Source organism: Perca flavescens, chromosome 15 (genome assembly GCF_004354835.1).
Source record: "Perca flavescens isolate YP-PL-M2 chromosome 15, PFLA_1.0, whole genome shotgun sequence".
Taxonomy (NCBI): Eukaryota; Metazoa; Chordata; class Actinopteri; order Perciformes; family Percidae; genus Perca; species Perca flavescens.
In genome coordinates this window covers 13,152,127-13,170,373 of record NC_041345.1, presented here as the reverse complement: position 1 = coordinate 13,170,373, position 18,247 = coordinate 13,152,127, and the positions used below count along the sequence as shown (strand labels likewise).

Genomic DNA, 18,247 nt, shown 5'->3' with positions numbered 1-18,247 from the left:
ATATATTTTTTGGTTAAAATGTTTTTTTCTTGTGAGGAAAAAGGTCCTTCATGAATGAAGGCACGTGACCAAACACGATGACGTCTGTCTTCAATACAAGAGAAAGGAATCAACAAGGAGCACGAGCTGGCATTTGGAAGCGCTGACGCTTCTGTGAGTGGAACCGAAATTAAACTGCCTCTAATGTTTGGCCACCGTTGTGACGGTGTGAGAAGAGGACCTTGAAGGCAACAACTTCAGGGAGCGTCATTTTTCAGTCAGGTGGGTCTGCAAACCAAACAGAGTCGGTGTTGTTGTGCTGAGTGTGCATGCCTTCGCCTCGCCACTGACAAGCTGGCCGCGGCTAGCTTAATGGGTTAGCATACCTCGCTTCTTACATCTATCCTCGTCAAGGTAGCCTGACTTATACCAGACTTGGTCTTCAAACTAAGAGTGTCCGCATCACTTAAGCGGCCAACGCAAATGTTTTCATAAATATTGGGTTTATTTTGAAAGTTTCTACCGGAAATGCTTACTGAAGCCGTTGGGGACTGACAACGGTCGGGCTCCTACTATGCTGAGATGGCAGCTAAGCATTTGTACACTCGTGAGCTGCGAATAAAACATGCCATTCAGATTTTGGGTTTGATTTAGCGCAACGGCAAGTGGTTTCGCGCGTAAGCGGCGATTTCCCCGGTGAGGAATCGCTCGTGGTGCTGAACTGCTACAGTTCCAGTAGGAAGGCTGAGCACGGGGATTTCCTCGCCTGCTTGTTTTGTAAGCGGGGAGTTGTTTGCCACTTTCACAAGCAGGCGTTGAGAGGTCGGAGACAGAGCCGTGGAATGACAAAACTGTGTACCTGGTTGCTTTTGTGATACATAGTTTGCCAAGACGTCGCGTGTCCACTGTATGACAGCGCTTCTTGGTGGCTTGTCAACTCATGCGCTTCTTGCTGTTCAAACCTGCTGCTTCATCACCTCGTTGTGAAAAGGAGCAAGCGCGAGCCGAGGCAGCGGTTTAGCGAGACCAGGTTGGTTTTCAGTATTATTTTTTTTTTTTTATCATGACATTTTCTGTCAAACATGAATGTGATGTTAAATCTGAGCAATGTGTTGTGCTTTCGTGCAGCTTTTAAAGGCATGCGTGGATTTTATCTCGGGAATGCTTCCAAACCATCGTTTCGGATTGAAATGTGTTCACCTGAAGTGACAAACCATTTAACCAGTGGTTAAATTGTAACAATGGCAGTACCAAACCCGCCGTCCTTGGCTTTAATAGCATAGCCAGGCTGTTAACCACAGTATTGTTTTAGTATTAGAGCCAACAAATAAGCAGCGGTATTTTTATCGTGCTGAATCATCACAATGATGTATAAGACGTTCTTAGAATCCACCCCGAAATATGGCACCACCGGACAAAGGTCTGCTCGGTGGATAAGGGTTGATGTTTATCACCAAGACGCCGTCATTAAGGAGATGGATCGAAATGGTGCTGATCTGTCGTGCAAGTCAGTCATCAAGCCGTGAGCATCAAGTGATGTCCATCATGCATTTATCAGTAGCCTCATCTACATTCACCTGAGACTGTGCATTATTGCAGTGATGTACATCAACAAACCAGGGTGTGAGTACATTTAGGCTAAGTGCTTAGATGTCAACTGCGATGTCAAATCCATTTAAAAAAATGCATGATAAGCAATATATTATGCCTGTGTTGTTATAATCGAGTCCTGCAATGAGTGGTTGTTTAAATTGGGTCAAGTGTAATTATGGGATGTATGGGAAGTTGAAAACAAACACCTAATGTAGGTAGTATTTGAAACAAAATGCTGGCGTACGTATTTTGGTGTGTTGGTTAGGCGTGCTGTGAATGCCTTTTTTATTTTTTTGTCATTAAATATGCTAAATACTATAAAGTTCCATCTTGCTTGTGGTAGTATTTAATGCACTATAACCATATAAGTGAGTATAACACTTGATTTATTTTGATTTGGCAGATGCTCTTGTTTCCCTGTGTGTGACATGATGAAATTTGCTGCCTATTAGAGTGCACGCTTATGGAGGGCAGGTAATGAATTATCCATGGAGAATCTCTGTGCAATTTGAAAAGTCACCTTGGAAACTGTTGAGCATATATAGGCAGGGCTAAACAGATAGAAGTTGCCCATTCTTACTCAGATATCCAACTTGTTTCATCATCTCTGTTCATGCGAGCGGGGCATTGAAGTGTGTTTAGCAGACAGGCCAGCCCTACATCGGAAGCTCGGCTTTGCAATAAAGCGTAATGCCCATCTCTGCCTTTTTCTGCAGGTAACAAGAACCGATGAGGGCCCATATAAGAGCCTGATGGGGCTGGCAATGGTGTGTGGATGGAGATCAGCTCTGAGATTTATCGCCTCTTGCATTGAGGTAGCGAAGATAAAATAAGGCTGAATCCCATAGAGGTGAACCGAGTGCACAACTCATACCCAGTGGCGTTGCTCAGACTGGGCAGGCGGTGGAGGGTGGAAGGGATATTTGAGGTTGATGAAACACGAGGCAAGACTTTACACAGAATGGAGTACAGTCTGGCCACCAACACCTCTGCATGGCTAACACAGCTGTGCCTTGGGAGTAGTTACGCCTATTCAGGACAATTAATAGCCTCCAGGAAGGAACACAAATGTGAGATTTGTACACAAAAATGCCGCTTAAGCTGCACAGGGAAATGTGACTGCCTGGAAGGAAGGGAGAAAAAGATCAATATAGTTTTTTTTTCCCCCCCTTTTTTGCAATAGGCAGGGAATTTTGGTGATGAAACCTCTTGCAAGTGTAGTGCGGATTATGATTGCTTAGCGTTGCGATATGCCCGCTCCACTTCTCAAAGTAATACTTTCATCCAGACAGAGTAGCAAGTGTATTTGATGAATTTCTGTTTGGAACTTGAGTTAGACTTGGCATGTTCATTGCTGCTCCCTGTGTGTTCGTAATTAAGATTAGCTAATATTGGACAGAACATAGAGAGCATAAGCATAGAGCCGTGCACTGGCTGCTGTTTTTAATGCAACCTACTTTTATCTTGGCAAATTAATGTTTGAGACATATTTGTGGTGAACTGACATTAAAACAAGTGATTTAATCATATCCATATTTGCACAAGAGGATAAGTCAAACTAAAACAGGGAGGCAGGGAAGAATCACTTTTCAGAGTTTTGGGAGACTATATGTTCTGGTATTTTCTTTGCTGGATATGGATAAAATGTTCTAAGGATGTTAAAGATAGCCAGACCTTGTTCTAAGATAAGCAGTGTATAACCCACATTGTAAAGGAGCTCAGGCAGATCATTAGACTGCTATTAGTACTGTCTAGATTGTATCTTGATTAAAAAAAATAAAAATAAAACATTCTTTGTAAATGTGGGTTTCCTGAATAAATTCTATATTTGTACTCTCTACCTCATTAAATTATGCTACATGCAACAGGAGCCAGCATTCATGTTTTTATTACTTGCTCTGTCCAGCCAATATCTTTTTACTGGCACCAGTAGACAAATTGACAGTATTATACATTTATAAATGTGAGGCATTTATTCAAACAAAATAAAAAGCAAAGTGACCAAAAATAAAATCACTAAAACTGTCTTTTGCTAATCTCTATTGCTAAATACAACTTTAGGTATTTATTTGATATTCAGTTATTTATATTTAGCTAAAGCTCCTGTGGTGCAGAGTGAGCAGGTTGGAGTTCAGTTTGTTGTTTTTAAGTAGTAATATTTCAGCTCATCTGTGGATGGACACAGTCGGTGCTTTGGGGATCAAACTTGTGACTGTACTCTTACTAAATAGTGTTTTTATCCTTTTAGACCATTTAACCACCTTTTTTTCCACTTCTACCTTCTTTTGATATGTGATTTGAATTAGTTATTTCTAAGCTTTAGTTCAGGCTAAAATATGTGAGCAACTGAGAAGTAGGTTACATTGAGAACCTGAGTTAATATTTTTGGTACTGAATGCATGATTATTAATTCAGACTGCATTCTGAAGTGACATATTTTTTTGGACAACCACATTGAGTGTATGGCTCCATCAAATATCCTGTAGGCAGACATCATCAATCACTTGCCATAATTTGAACTGAGTGGTGGCAATGCTATTAAAAGAAATTAGCATCTTTGTTACTTCCAGCCCAGGTAATAACTCTGGCTAACTGACTGCATTTGAATCAAAGCACTCCACAGGAAAAATAAGATGATACATTTGTTGTCTTTGTTTTTATTTATTTATTTATTTATTTTTATTCAGTGATGCTGCAAAGCTCTGTTTGTTTGATGGCATGATCACAGACTTGTGTTTTAATTGAAGATAATCCACCTCAAATCATAGCTGTGCAGTGGTACCAGTCAAAGATGTGAATTTTTTCAGTATAATTTTACTTTTAAATATCATTGAAAAATGTGTTGATCTGGTCTAGTTTTGCCTTCTGTGCTGCAAGGGCTGCATTGTTGCTGTTAGGTCAATGCAATATGCATTTAATATGTATGCAACCAGTGTAGTAAAGCTCCTGGATATTTTGCCAGCGTGTGGGTTGCCTGCAACCCTTACTTCCTCTGCCAGTGCAAGGCCGAGGTATCAAGAGCTATTCTCTTCCTGTTTAATCAAGTCCTCCGGGCAGATACTGTGGAAGGCCAATGAAGTCTCTTCTCCTGTCATACTTGTACTAACAGAGCTGCTTCGAGAGTAAACAGCAGCTACCGAGCTTGGAAATAGATTCTGTATTGAAACACCGACGTAATCCAAACCAGTCTAACCCAAGTCCCTTTTAAATAAGCTTCACATTATCAGTGACTTGAAAAAATACAAAATCCCTAGAGGGAGGTGTGATTCATGTTTTCACTTTAAACCACATGAACTATATGCAAATTCCAGATGAATCGACCACATGCATTGTATACCATATTGAACTTTTTCAGAGCCTGTCTTAATGGTAGTACATCATGTAATGGTGTCTGTTTTCACCTTGTGACAATTAATCAAATATAATAAGTGTTCAGTCATGTATGTAAACCTTTTATAGAAAATAATAAAAAGAACGAATGTATTTAAAAACAAAAGTGGAATATTTTGCACCAGGAAACAACATAAAGTTACAGAATTTCTACAGATATTTAACTTTCTCTGCTTTTGTCTACAATTTGTTTCCTTATTACAATAACATCAAATAAAATAAAGTATTTCTGACTTTCTGATTGAAACCGAGCAATATTTACAAATACCAAAATTCAGACCGGCATAAACAACAGAATCACCACATTTGTTTAAATAATTATTAGCCTAAAGCCATTTGCTTTAATCCTGAAAGGCTGGTCTAATCTTTTGACTACATTTCTTTTTTTATTAAATCCTTTTCCAAAATGCCGGTGCTTTAAATGTAAATATGACTATTATGATCTCTTTACGATGACATCTCTAAATGAATGCATCAAAATAATTGTATTACAAAGCAATATTATTATTATTATTATTATTATTATATGTATTGATTATATTATCATTTTTCAAAGACTCAACATTTACCTTGCTCTTAAAATACATCCATCCATCCATCCATCCATCTTCGTCCGCTTATCCGGTGTCGGGTCGCGGGGGGAGCAGCTCCAGCAGGGGACCCCAAACTTCCCTTTCCCGAGCAACATTAACCAGCTCCGACTGGGGATCTGAGGCGTTCCCAGGCCAGGTTGGAGATATAATCCCTCCACCTAGTCCTGGGTCTTCCCGAGGCCTCCTCCCAGCTGGGCGTGCCTGGAACACCTCCCTAGGGAGGCGCCCAGGGGCATCCTTACCAGATGCCCGAACCACCTCAACTGGCTCCTTTCGACGCAAAGGAGCAGCGCTCTCTCCGAGCTCCTCACGGATGACTGAGCTTCTCACCCTATCTCTAAGGGAGACGCCAGCCACCCTCCTGAGGAAACCCATTTCGGCCGCTTGTACCCTGGATCTCGTTCTTTCGGTCATGACCCAGCCTTCATGACCATAGGTGAGGGTAGGAACGAAAACTGACCGGTAGATCGAGAGCTTTGCCTTCTGGCTCAGCTCTCTTTTCGTCTGGCGGTGCGATAGATTGAATGCAATACCGCACCCGCTGCGCCCGATTCTCCGACCAATCTCCCGCTCCATTGTCCCTCACTCGCGAACAAAACCCCAAGGTACTTGAACTCCTTCACTTGGGGTAAGGACTCATTCCCTACCTGGAGAAGGCATTCCATCGGTTTCCTGCTGAGAACCATGGCCTCCGATTTAGAGGTGCTGATCCTCATCCCAACCGCTTCACACTCGGTTGCGAACCGATCCAGTGAGTGCTGAAGGTCGCAGGCCGATGATGCCATCAGGACCACATCATCTGCAAAGAGCAGCGATGAGATCCCCAGCCCACCAAACTGCAACCCCTCCCCACCCCGACTACGCCTCGATATCCTGTCCATAAATATTACAAACAGGATTGGTGACAAAGCGCAGCCCTGGCGGAGGCCAACCCTCACCTGAAACGAGTCCGACTTACTACCGAGAACCCGGACACAGCTCTCACTTTGGTCATACAGAGATTGGATGGCCCTGGTAGAGACCCCCTCACCCCATACTCCCGCAGCACCTCCCACAGTATCTCCCGGGGACCCGGTCATACGCCTTCTCCAAATCCACAAAAAAACACATGTAGACCGGTTGGGCATACTCCCAGGCTCCCTCCAGGATCCTTGCGAGTGAAGAGCTGGTCCGTTGTTCCACGACCAGGACGGAATCCGCATTGTTCCTCCTCAACCCGAGGTTCGACTATCGGCCGAACCCTCCTTTCCAGCACCTTGGAGTAGACTTTACCAGGGAGGCTGAGAAGTGTGATACCCCTATAATTGGCACACACCCTCTGGTCCCCCTTTTTAAAAAGAGGAACCACCACCCCAGTCTGCCACTCCTTTGGCACCGTCCCAGACTTCCACGCAATGTTGAAGAGGCGTGTCAACCAGGACAGCCCCCCTCCACACCCAGAGCCTTGAGCATTTCGGACGGATCTCATCAATCCCGGGGCTTTGCCACTGTGTAGTTGTTTGACTACATCAGTGACTTCCGCCTGGGAAATCGACGACAATCCCCCGTTATCCTCCAGCTCTGCCTCTAACATAGAGGGTATTAGTCGGATTCAGGAGTTCCTCAAAGTGCTCCCTCCACCGCCCTATTACCTCCTCAGTGGAGGTCAACAGTGTCCCATCCTTACTGTACACAGCTTGGATGGTTCCCCCTTCCCCTCCTGAGGTGGCGAACAGTTTTCCAGAAACACTTTGGTGCCGACCGAAAGTCCTTCTCCATGTCTTCTCCAAACTTCTCCCACACCCGCTGCTTTGCCTCTTTCACGGCAGAGGCTGCAGCCCTTCGGGCCCTTCGGTACCCTGCAACTGCCTCCGAGTCCTCCGAGATAACATATCCCGGAAGGACTCCTTCTTCAGTCGGACGGCTTCCCTGACCACTGGTGTCCACCACGGTGTTCGTGGGTTACCGCCCCTTGAGGCACCTAAGATCCTAAGACCACAGCTCCTCGCCGCAGCTTCAGCAATGGAAACTTTGAACATTGTCCACTCGGGTTCAATGCCCCAGCCTCCACAGGGATGCACGAAAAGCTCCGTTCCGGAGGTGTGAGTTGAAAGTCTGTCGGACAGGGGCCTCCTCCAGACGTTCCCAATTTACCCGCACTACACGTTTGGGCTTACCAGGTCTGTCCAGAGTCTTCCCCCACCCCTGACCCAACTCACCACCAGATGGTGATCGGTTGACAGCTCTGCCCCTCTCTTCACCCGAAAGTGTCCAAAACATACGGCCTCAGATCAGATGAAACGATTATGAAATCGATCATTGACCTTGGCCCTAGGGTGCTCTGGTACCAGGTACACTTATGAGCATCCCTATGTTCGAACATGGTGTTCGTTATAGACAATCCATGACTAGCACAGAAGTCCAACAACAAACAACCACTCTGGTTTAGATCAGGGAGGCCGTTCCTCCCAATCACGCCTCTCCAGGTGTCTCCATCATTGCCCACGTGTGCGTTGAAGTCCCCCAGCAGAACAATGGAGTCCCCCACTGGAGCCCCATGCAGGACTCCAGTCAAGGTCTCCAAGAAGGCCGAATACTCCGAACTCCTGTTTGGTGCATATGCACAAACAACAGTCAGAGTTTTCCCCCACAACCCGCAGGCGTGGGGAGGCGACCCTCTCGCCCACCGGGTAAACTCCAACACAGCGGCGCTCAGCCGGGGCTTGTGAGTATCCCCACACCCGCCCGGCGCCTCACACCCTGGGCAACTCCGGAGAAGAAAAGAGTCCAACCCCTATCCAGGAGTATGGTTCCAGAACCGAGACTGTGCGTAGAGGTAAGCCCCACCAGATCTAACCGGTAGCGCTCCACCTCCCGCACCAGTTCCGGCTCCTTCCCCACAGAGAGGTGACGTTCCACGTCCCCAGAGCCAGCGTCTGCCGCCCGGGTCTGGTCCGTTGAGGCCCCTGACCTTCACTGCCACCCATGTGGCATCGCACCCGACCCCAACGGTTCCTCCCACAGGTGGTGGGCCCATGGGCTGGAGAGATGGGAGCCACGTAGCTTGTTCGGGCTGTGCCCGGCGGGCTCCGTGGCAAACCCGGCCACCAGGCGCTCGCCGACGAGCCCGCCCGTCTGGGCCTGGCTCCAGGCGGGGCCCGGGCTTCCTCCGGGCAGGGTCACTCCATCTCTACCTTGCTTCTTCATTGGGTTTTTGAACCATTCTTTGTCTGGCCCCTCACCTGAGACCACTTTGCCTTGGGAGACCCTACCAGGAGCACAAAGCTCCAGACAACACAGCCCTCAGGTTCACAGAGACACACAAACCTCTCCACCACGATAAGGTGATGGTTCACGGAGAATGTTTTATAAAATTGGAAACATTTAGGCTACCAAAGCTACTGGTCCAAGTTTAAGTGCTTATAATAAGTATAAGCATGCACATTTTTCTCATTTTATTATGCAGCAAGTAGAAATTCAGTCTGTCTTTTTCAAATCTTTATTTACAGCAAGTGAGAAAAGAGCTTGTTTCAGAAAGCACTTTTTTTTTCTTCGCTCATCTGTTGATTATAGCGTGATTGATTAAATATCGTATTCAGCATCTGTCTATTCATCTAACAGGACTTCATTTGCAGTTCCGAACGATATCATTACAATGTACAGGCTGTTGCTAAGAACCGTTTAACCCTTCTCTTCTAGTCGTACCCTACTCATAGTCAGGCAGGCATACAATTTTGGTTGAGCGCTATTTTAGTGTTGCCCCAAACCTCCACCGGTCAAAAGTATTGGCTTAGTATTTCCCCTCTACTACAAGCGTATCACATTTCCCTCTGAAAGCTGCTGAATGATTTCCCCTCTCCCTCTTTTTGTCACTCTTATTTCACGCTCTGAATACTTAGTAGTTAATAGCTTCCCTCCCCTCTTCCCTTCGTATCTTTCTCTCGCACAGACACACTCACACACTGTGTTTGCTCCACACACACAAGTTTACACCAGTCTTCCAGTAACTCTTCCAGAGCTATCAGAAGAGTCTGATTTTTAATTTGCGGTTAAATGGCGCCCGACACATGTAGCTTGCTTGATAATTGACTTCACTCAGCTGAAGGGAGGAATGATCAGATCTAACTATCTAATCGATCTTTTTGACTTCGAATTAGAAGGGAGGGAGTAAAAGTAGTGGCTCTGATCGGGCATGAAGTGTTGAGAATGGCTATTTATGGCATACACGGTGAAAATGTTGGCTGTCTCCATGAAGCACCTCACTCCTGAAAGAGCAAGTGGACACAGAGAACAAATAGGCCCAAGGTTTAAATGAATGAGCCAAAGCATAATGAGAATAGTGCTGGCAATTCTTTTATTTATTTTTTCACTCCCTTATGTTGTCATGTGATTTTCAGTATCTCTGTGGTTATCATCATTCTGTTTCCTGTGGAAAGTCCATGATAATGGAGCGAGAGGCTACAAGTCTCATACATTATTGATCAGGGAAACTGAATAGGTGATCATACTGATTTCACATCCAGCTCTTTCTTTAGTGTTGTGTTAATCGTCTAAGATGTGCAGGTTTAGCAAAGGCAGTGAATTTAGAACAACGCTAAATCTATAATCTAAGGCCCAATTTACATTTGGGCAATGGCTCCTATGTCTCTTTCTGTGGCCGTACAAATCTTTACAAGTCTGGACTAGTCATAGCAGAGGAAAGTCATTTAAACTAAGCATATGAGCCAAATTGTGCATCTGCTCTTTTGGGGTGAAATGCATTGTTTGGTGTGAGATATTCAGTTGTTAGTTTCACAGAACTGAGTTGCCATTGTTAAATGCTCCCTGTGCTTTCCTGAAAACAGTCTTTCATCAGCATGCACCTCCACTGTCTAGTTTTGTTCACTTCATTAGCAAGCTGCCGGTGCCAAGTGCTCGGACGTTTCTTTTCAAGAATTGATCATGACAAGTTAAATGCATATGTGCTTGTGTGGTTTTTGTAACCTCTCCGTGTGTGGATACATGTGCATGTGATCAGTTAAGTGATATGCAATCCGCTGTCATGTCTCAGTAAAGCATGCGCCCCGTTAGTCCTCCCTAGTCGTGTTTAGTATTCAGAGAGCAGGCGCTGTCGGAATCTGGATTCTGAGGCAGGTTGCTGGGGGTTTTGTTTGCTCTTATGGCCCTGATAATCTTGTTACACCGCTGTCAAGTTGAGCTGGCTCTCCCTGCAGCCCTGAACCACCATGCATGCCACCTCCAGTACCAGAAATCTACCCCCTCCCCCCTTGCCGCCCCCACAAGCCTACCGCCATTTTGAGACAGCCGTTGATGGAAGGGCCTTGGATGTATCCTTGAAGAATCACCTCCTGAGCATCTTTATTCAGCCACCCACCCCCACCTTTGGCGGTGAACGACAGTGATAAATATTCATCGGGGGACGCAGTGTGTGGATGCCTCGGTTCCCCCTCAACAAAGAGTCCCTAGCTAATGGTGTCCACCCTTGGCAGCCCCCCTGGAGAGATTCTGTGGCGGGGATGAGATCATCAAAGCATGACACGGGCTGAAGGCCCGACCTATCATGTCACATCAGCATTTATGCGAGTCTCAACCTAAGCCGACCCCACCTTCGCGAGCTGCTCTCTATAGATTTAGATGAACACAGACAGCTTTTGAAGGTTGGCTGGGTTGCTCTCGTCGTGTTAGTTCAACTTCACAACTTCCTAATTGGCACCTTGGTTTTGGTCCTTGCTGAGATCAGTATATTTTTTTTTCTCTCAACCTGTTCTTCTCAAGCTCCTCTAAATGTGTTGAGCTTGCATGTTTCACAAGGCTGTTTTTTCTCTCTCTCTCTCTCCTCACCCTCTTTTTGCCCGTCTCCCTTCTCTGTCCGTCTCTCTCACACCTTCCCCTCCTTCTCTTTCTCTGGGTGACCACACTCAGCGATTTCTATTTCCTGTGGGTGTTATGTCTCTCCTCCACAAGCAATCAGCTCTGATTTGTCAGCGTTCTTCCAGGCGATTCATAAGAATTCAGCTAGCAGCACCTACAAAAGACGTCTGTGTCCCTGGCTGCGTTGCTCCCCACCTCTACTGGCCCTATGCTCCAAGCTGCAGCATAGGTCTCCTGCTCCTTTTGCTAGACACACAAAAGACTTGAAATCATCAACAGGAGGTAATACATGTGTGCAAGGAAGACACTGGTGTCTAGTGTCCTCGGTTGCGACTGTTAAGAAGGTGAACAAATGAAAGGGCATTCTGTTGCAATCAAATCAGTGCAAATTTCCCCGTCACATTGTTTTTGGGGGAAGATTATAGGTGTGTTTTTCCTTTCTTTTCATTCCTGAGTGTCTATGTGAGCATGCCTCTTTGTCTCTGTGAGGTATGACATGCCTGGTAGTGGAAGGGAGCAGCTGTGCATTGGACCTTGTCTGTGTTGTGCTGCCATGCCCTGTCATTGGTAGCCGTCTGTTGGCAGCAGCCTGTGCTAGAGGGTTGCAGCCTGGGCTCAATCATTCCACAGTGTCATATGGTGAGCTTCCAGCCATGCCAGGCCATGCCTACCATGTCACCCTACACAGCTGTGTGACAGAATACGTCTCTTCAACCTGGACAATGTGTCATCTCTCTGCAATTTCAAGATTCAAACTGGTTTTTGAACAATGTTGGGTCTAGGCGGCTAAGGGGAAAATGATAGGCTTATATGAAATTTGGAAGAAGCAGCCGTTTTTTGCATACTCTCATCTCAGTAGCTATTAGTGGGGTACTTTCCTGTCTATTTGTCCATTATCTGTGCATCATCAGGCAGACCATTATCCCATTATGTTTTGCATCTGTGGTCCAAATGCTTACTGGAAATGAGTCACCACAAAGGCCGGTGAAAGGTAGGTGTTACTATCAGTCAGCTATTCATAGCCAACCCAACAGAGATGAAAGTATCACATTTAAAAAGCCCTCCGAAAAACGTGAAAGGCTTTTTTTATATGGGCATCTGCAGCACTGGGAAACATTGCCGTTTTATGAGAAGCCAGAGGAGTTTTTGAAGTGAAAGCATCAAGAATGCGAGTCACAATCTGACCTCATGTTATGTCCCCAGCCTGTGTGATAGTGTCGTATTCAGGTCATTTTTAACAAGCGTCTGTCTCTGCCTGTTTGGCTCAGGTGACCGGTCCACCTGTATCAACCTTTTGTTGCCATGGAAATATCCTGGCCATTTTAGTGCACTTCAGAGCTACAGCTCATTCTTTTTTGGATTCCTTTGTTTCCTGCTAAAAAGTTGTAAGAGCCCACATGCACTTGTTTATGTGCTCAGTGCAAACACACACTGCTGTAAATCAGCTTACAGAGGCAACGTGCTGGCTAGGCTGACTGTGGTGGGTGCCTGTGTCGCTGACGCAGCATGTACTGTGTGTAGTGTAAAGCACTCGGGGCCACAACTGTGTGTGTATATATGTGTGTGTGTGTGTGTGTGCATACTTATCCTGTGGCAGAGCTCACACGGTGGAAGGCACCCAGCCTTCTGTCTGTCTTAACACCAGTAGGTTAGATGTCTCATCTGCAAAGCTTCTCTTGGTGTTCCCTCACTGCTGACATGACAGAATAAACTGCAATGCAGCCCTGTTGTTCTGGATGGTAGCTGAGGCTCTGCAGTAGTTACAGCATATCCCTTTTTTTTTATTGATCTATGGGATTATACAATCGTCGCACACCAGCCAAATCTAGACAGGTATGACTGGATATCTCGTACAGGAGACGAAAGCCTGCCCTGTGGCCCTCTGCGATATGTTTAGCTGAGGTTGTATACAGCCGAAAGGCTGAAGGCTTTGCTTTAGTCCATCCGCATCCTCTGTTGTTTCTGCTCTGAGCGGTTGCACTTAACAAATACTTTTGTTTTCCAAGAAATCTTTGGGAATTGCTGCCAGTCAACTAAATGTCATCCTCCTTGTGACTCGCCACACTGCTGTTTGACTGCAGTGCAGGATTCAAGTGAGAGACCAATGGTGGAGGGGGAAATGCATACCACCAAGGTATTTGTTCATAGTGACAGGTGCAGCAATAGTCCAGTACAGTACCACTTGCTGAACGGACTTGGCATCACTTGTAAGGAAGTCATAAGTCCTTGACCCACTTTCTGCCTTGTGTATTTGAAGGACTTTGTCATGCTGTAGCATCTTTGCCAGAAAATACATTCTTATTTCACAGAAATGTTCCTCCTTTCTTCATTCCTCCAAGCTTTTTTTTTTTTTTTCTGCTCGCATTCTTCTATATACTGATGGTGACTTTTCTTACCTACAGACCAACCAGCAGTACAGGTGGACGCGGCTCTCGTGGCATGACTACCATAAACAAGGGAAACAAGGCCTTGAAGGTAATTAGCATGTATGACACAGATTTTGATTTGTCATATTGTGAGGAAGCCAATGTTAAATGCTAATATATAAAGACCAACCCTAAGTAATCCCCATCCCCAGGTGAAGCGGGAGCCAGGGGAAAATGGCACCAGCCTGACCGACGACGAGCTGGTGACCATGTCAGTACGGGAGCTGAACCAGCATCTACGGGGCCTGACCAAGGAGGAAATCCTTCAGCTAAAGCAGCGGCGGCGTACCCTGAAGAACCGGGGCTATGCTGCCAGCTGCCGGGTGAAGCGTGTCACCCAGAAAGAGGAGCTGGAGAAGCAAAAGGCTCTGCTGCAGAAGGAAGTGGACAAGCTGGCCACAGAGAATGCCAGCATGAAGGTGGAGCTGGACGCTCTGCGTTCAAAGTATGAGGCCCTCCAGAGCTTTGCTAGGACTGTGGCCCGCAACCCTGTCACCTCAGCCAGGGGACCTATGGCCTCTGTCATAGGACCCCTCATCCCTGGTAAAGTAGGTGCCACCAGCGTCATCACCATCGTCAAATCCAAAACGGAGGCTAGGTCGTAGTAGCAGAAAGGGCGGGAGGAAGTTTTTCAAGACTAAACTAGTCAGTGCATTGTAACATGCCACAGGACTACCTGTGTAAGTTCTCGGTTTTAACCCTGGATACTAACACTAACAATATGCTTCCCAAATTCACTTTTAAAGCATGACTCAGCAGTCTGTACCTGTCAACAGACATATTGTGCTTTAAAGTGACACAGTCAAATTGTACAATTTAGGACATCACAGTTGGTTGTTGAAGAATGGCGACATATTGGCAATACTGAAACATTTCATTTAATTGTGGAGGACTACAGCTGGAAAGTAGCATAATGCTAAATCTGGTGCAGCCATCTTTTTAATGTAACTGCACATTGGCCTGCTAAATAAACTAAACTAAAAAGCAGATAGTGGTTACAAAAACTCAAGACGGCAATATTGGGTATAAAAAGTACAAAGTGGAATTAAATCCAGACTGTTAAATAGATGGTTGATTTTTGATAAGGTACTGTATGTGATGTGTCCGTTTCTTTAAGACTGAGCTCTTAAGACTTTTCCGTCCTAAGAATTGGCATTTGTGAAGTCTCTCAACCAGTGAAATAATATGTTTCAGACGTTAGTCCTCGCCCCTGAACCACTTTGGTTGTTATTATGCACTGACTTAAATTTGGATAAATGATAACGGTCACAAACTCTTGGCGTGTATGCTCCAAATGTCTTCATAACAGCCTGCTAACCCAAAACTAGTACATTTTTGTCGGTCGCCTGTCAAGAATATAAGTCTGAAATAATGCTCCCAAATCTAGCATTGATTTCTGTTTATCTGTGACAGGCTTTATTGAACTTGTCATTATCAATATGACTGGTAGATGCAATAATATACGTATGCACTGAAAATACAAAGAAGTCTTGCATATTTATGGTTAAGTGGAAATGTTAAAAATGATCAGCAGTTCTTAATGATATTGTTCCAGAGCTGAGTGCCATTCCAATATGACAAGATTCTTTTACAATAGCTGAATACCTGAATGTTATAACAGTAATATCCTCATGTTTTGTGGGGACAGTGAAATCCACAAACATTTTGAAACATCATTTTTGCTCATAGAGAAAAAATGTTTCAAGTTGTTTTGTTTTAAAATATATACATATTGCATTTTTTGTAATTACTTGTTGACAGGGGCCGTCAGATATTTCCAAAAGAAAATCTTTACACAAGCTTTACTGTTTGAATTGTTAAGGTGTAGAAAACTTTGTCTATCGTTGAGTTCTTGGTTTTTAATACTAGCTAGATTACCTTCCATTGTTTATAGAAATACAGATAAAGAAAACATTAAAAAAAAATATCCTGTGACATCTTTTTTGCAATTGTACCGAAAGTGGCTTACTATTGAAGTCTGATAGCTTTTTTCTAGTGACTAGGCGCGTACTGTGGGGTAGCGCGTGACGTGATGTGTAAGTGACAAGTTGGCAGTGTTGTTCACTGTATAGATGTCAATGCTGTGCTATTTAAAACAAATCTGTAGAGCTAAACTAGGTGGTGTAAACAAGGTCAATTGTCTTTGTGCGTAATTGGCATCTGTGATATCCTCCGCTTCCTTGGTGTTAGTTACAAATCATGTTGTGTCATTAAGAGTTTACCCCATTGAGCCATGTAAGACAGAATTGGGTGAAATGGATTTCGTGACTTTTACTGAAGCTTAAAGTGATACTGTCATTGCGGAATCTGAATAAGGGTTGCACCTGGTGCTGGATGCCCTCTAAACACATCCTCCGTAACCTGCAGGTAAATGACTTCATTGTTGGGAAGATTTCACTATAGTATCCATTTCAGCCACTTAATTGGTCGGAATTAGATCATAGGAATATCAATTAATAACCCTTCAAATTTAGCTTTTGACAGAATAAAATGTGAAGTTAAGTGTTTTTCCCCTCCAGTTGTTGTTGAGAAACTTTCTCAAGACTATGGCGATAAAATTGCATCAAGAAACGGTAACCGCCAAATGGTGCAGCATCACTTGTGTAAATTTGATTTGGTCTTCAGACTGTCGGATTAAAAGCGGGAGGGTTTGGCTGAGGGTTTGTATGCACTAAGCTCCTGCTTGTTTTGCTCAGGACAAAACAGGTCACTCTAAAAATGAACAAACCATTCTAGTTGAGAAGCAGGGAGGCAGGGATGGCAGCTCTGCTCATGTTTTTCCTCCCTCTTTTTTTAATTTTTTTTTATTTTTATGATAAGCATGTCATAAAGGGCTTCAATCCGCAGTCAGACATAGCAAGACCACGTAGAATTACAATCATAAACTGCTGCCAGCAACGCTCCTTCTGTGCCAAGTGTCTCATCACTCTCCTGGCCCTCTAAAAGGGAATGTAACAGTGGAGCAGTTTTACACCTCAAGCTGAAAGTAGTTGTGTAATGGTATTAACAGAATGCACTTAATCTGGATCTCACTTTCCTGCTGGTCAGAATGTCTTATAGTGTCGGCCAGGTGTTAATCTACAGTCAGTCTCAAAACTATGCCTCAGCAAAACTCCATGCTAGAGACCTGGGTGCTGGTTATACTGGTTATACTGTCTGTGTGCAAAGGTTCCTATCCTCAACATGCTTAGCTATGTACATTGACTGGTTAACTGTGGGAAAATATATATCTGACTCTTGACATAGCCCAGTATTGATGTTGGCGTCCTTATTGCTGTGGCAGTCTTGTGGAGTGAATCTTTTTTGTGTCAAGTGTCTTTTAAGGTGTTTGAGCGGCACCGTCGACCAATCTCTCAATCTCCGCTAGAGATGAGGACTCTCTTTCTCACACATACAGGTGTATAGTATGTAGCTACAGTAGGTATTAATGACCATTGTGAAAAAGTGACCCTTAATATGCAACTCAGTGGAAAGGTGTGAAAGAGTAGATGTAAGAGTAATCAATATTGTCAAAGTGACTATGGTCTGTTATTTAATCATTCTTGCTGTTTTGTAGGTTCTTTGCAAAATGTTTTTTTTTTATTTTTTATTTTGCCCTCAAATTTTGAATCCCTGAATGGAAGAGCAGTTGGCCCTTGTTTATAGTAGCTAACATGTTAAAACTGTAATAGTGTACAGTGTTTAAATGGAATCATTGCACTCAAGCCTTACTCACCAATTATTCTGGTCTTAAATTAGCTGAATTACCGGATCTGTGAATTGGACTTTAATATCTGACTGAAAGATATTGCTTATATGTATATATATATATATATATATATATATATATATATATATATATACACACAGTAAATGTTTGCGCACTGAGGGAAATGGATGCTACAATAGACTCTGTCACAAGGGCCACTTGCAATTTTGTGTGTGTGTGTGTGTGTGTGTGTGTCCTCTGCTGCTACACCAGTCATTAATGCTCGTTGTTTGCTGTAGCATCACCCACAGCGTTTCTGTTCTCATTATGTGTTGAGTGTGTATTTGAAATTGATCTTAACACTGTAATTTGTTCTGCAGATTTAATGTTTAATTGGTTATAGCTTTTTTTTTTTTTCCTTGTTTGTTTTATTTTTTACAAGCATTATGTTAGAGAGAGGATAAATAACAGCACTTGTGTGGAAGTTGAATTTAATAGCTCTCAAGACATTGGCTTTTTTCATTAAATTATGCTTTGAAAACAGTTGACTGTGCAGGTTTCTTGCTCTCACTCCGTGGAGTGGGTCTGTGTTTCAAAGGTATAAAAATCTGACTAAAGTGAGTAATACAAAGTTAATTATCTGTTTTTCTTATTTTTCTGTATGGGTTGTAATACAATATTGCAGTAATTTGTATAAAAACAGACAATAGTTAATGGTAACTATTTAT

The 18,247-nt window shown here is 44.0% G+C and overlaps 1 protein-coding gene across 3 annotated transcripts; it reads left to right on the top strand.

The window, feature by feature from the left end:
- The first annotated feature begins 34 nt into the window (after nt 1-34).
- On the top strand, nt 35-17,631 carry LOC114569657 (transcription factor MafG). 3 transcript variants are annotated; one of them, XM_028599646.1, is made up of 3 exons: nt 35-261; nt 13,808-13,880; nt 13,984-17,631. In XM_028599646.1, the coding sequence occupies exons 2-3, from the start codon at nt 13,845-13,847 to the stop codon at nt 14,434-14,436; spliced, it is 489 nt and encodes a 162-aa protein (XP_028455447.1). In that variant the 5' UTR covers nt 35-261; nt 13,808-13,844; the 3' UTR covers nt 14,437-17,631. The 3 variants fall into 3 exon arrangements, with proteins under 3 accessions (XP_028455447.1, XP_028455450.1, XP_028455448.1); XM_028599649.1 differs by lacking the exon at nt 35-261 and adding an exon at nt 299-393; XM_028599647.1 differs by lacking the exon at nt 35-261 and adding an exon at nt 517-1,009.
- The last annotated feature ends 616 nt before the right edge of the window (nt 17,632-18,247 follow it).

What these genes read in the sequence shown, in the direction of transcription:
- LOC114569657 (XM_028599646.1), top strand. Translation starts at nt 13,845, where the DNA reads ATGACTACCATAAACAAGGGAAACAAGGCCTTGAAG. An exon ending in AGGGAAACAAGGCCTTGAAG is followed by an intron (nt 13,881 to 13,983) that starts GTAATTAGCATG and finishes CCCCATCCCCAG; the next exon opens with GTGAAGCGGGAGCCAGGGGA.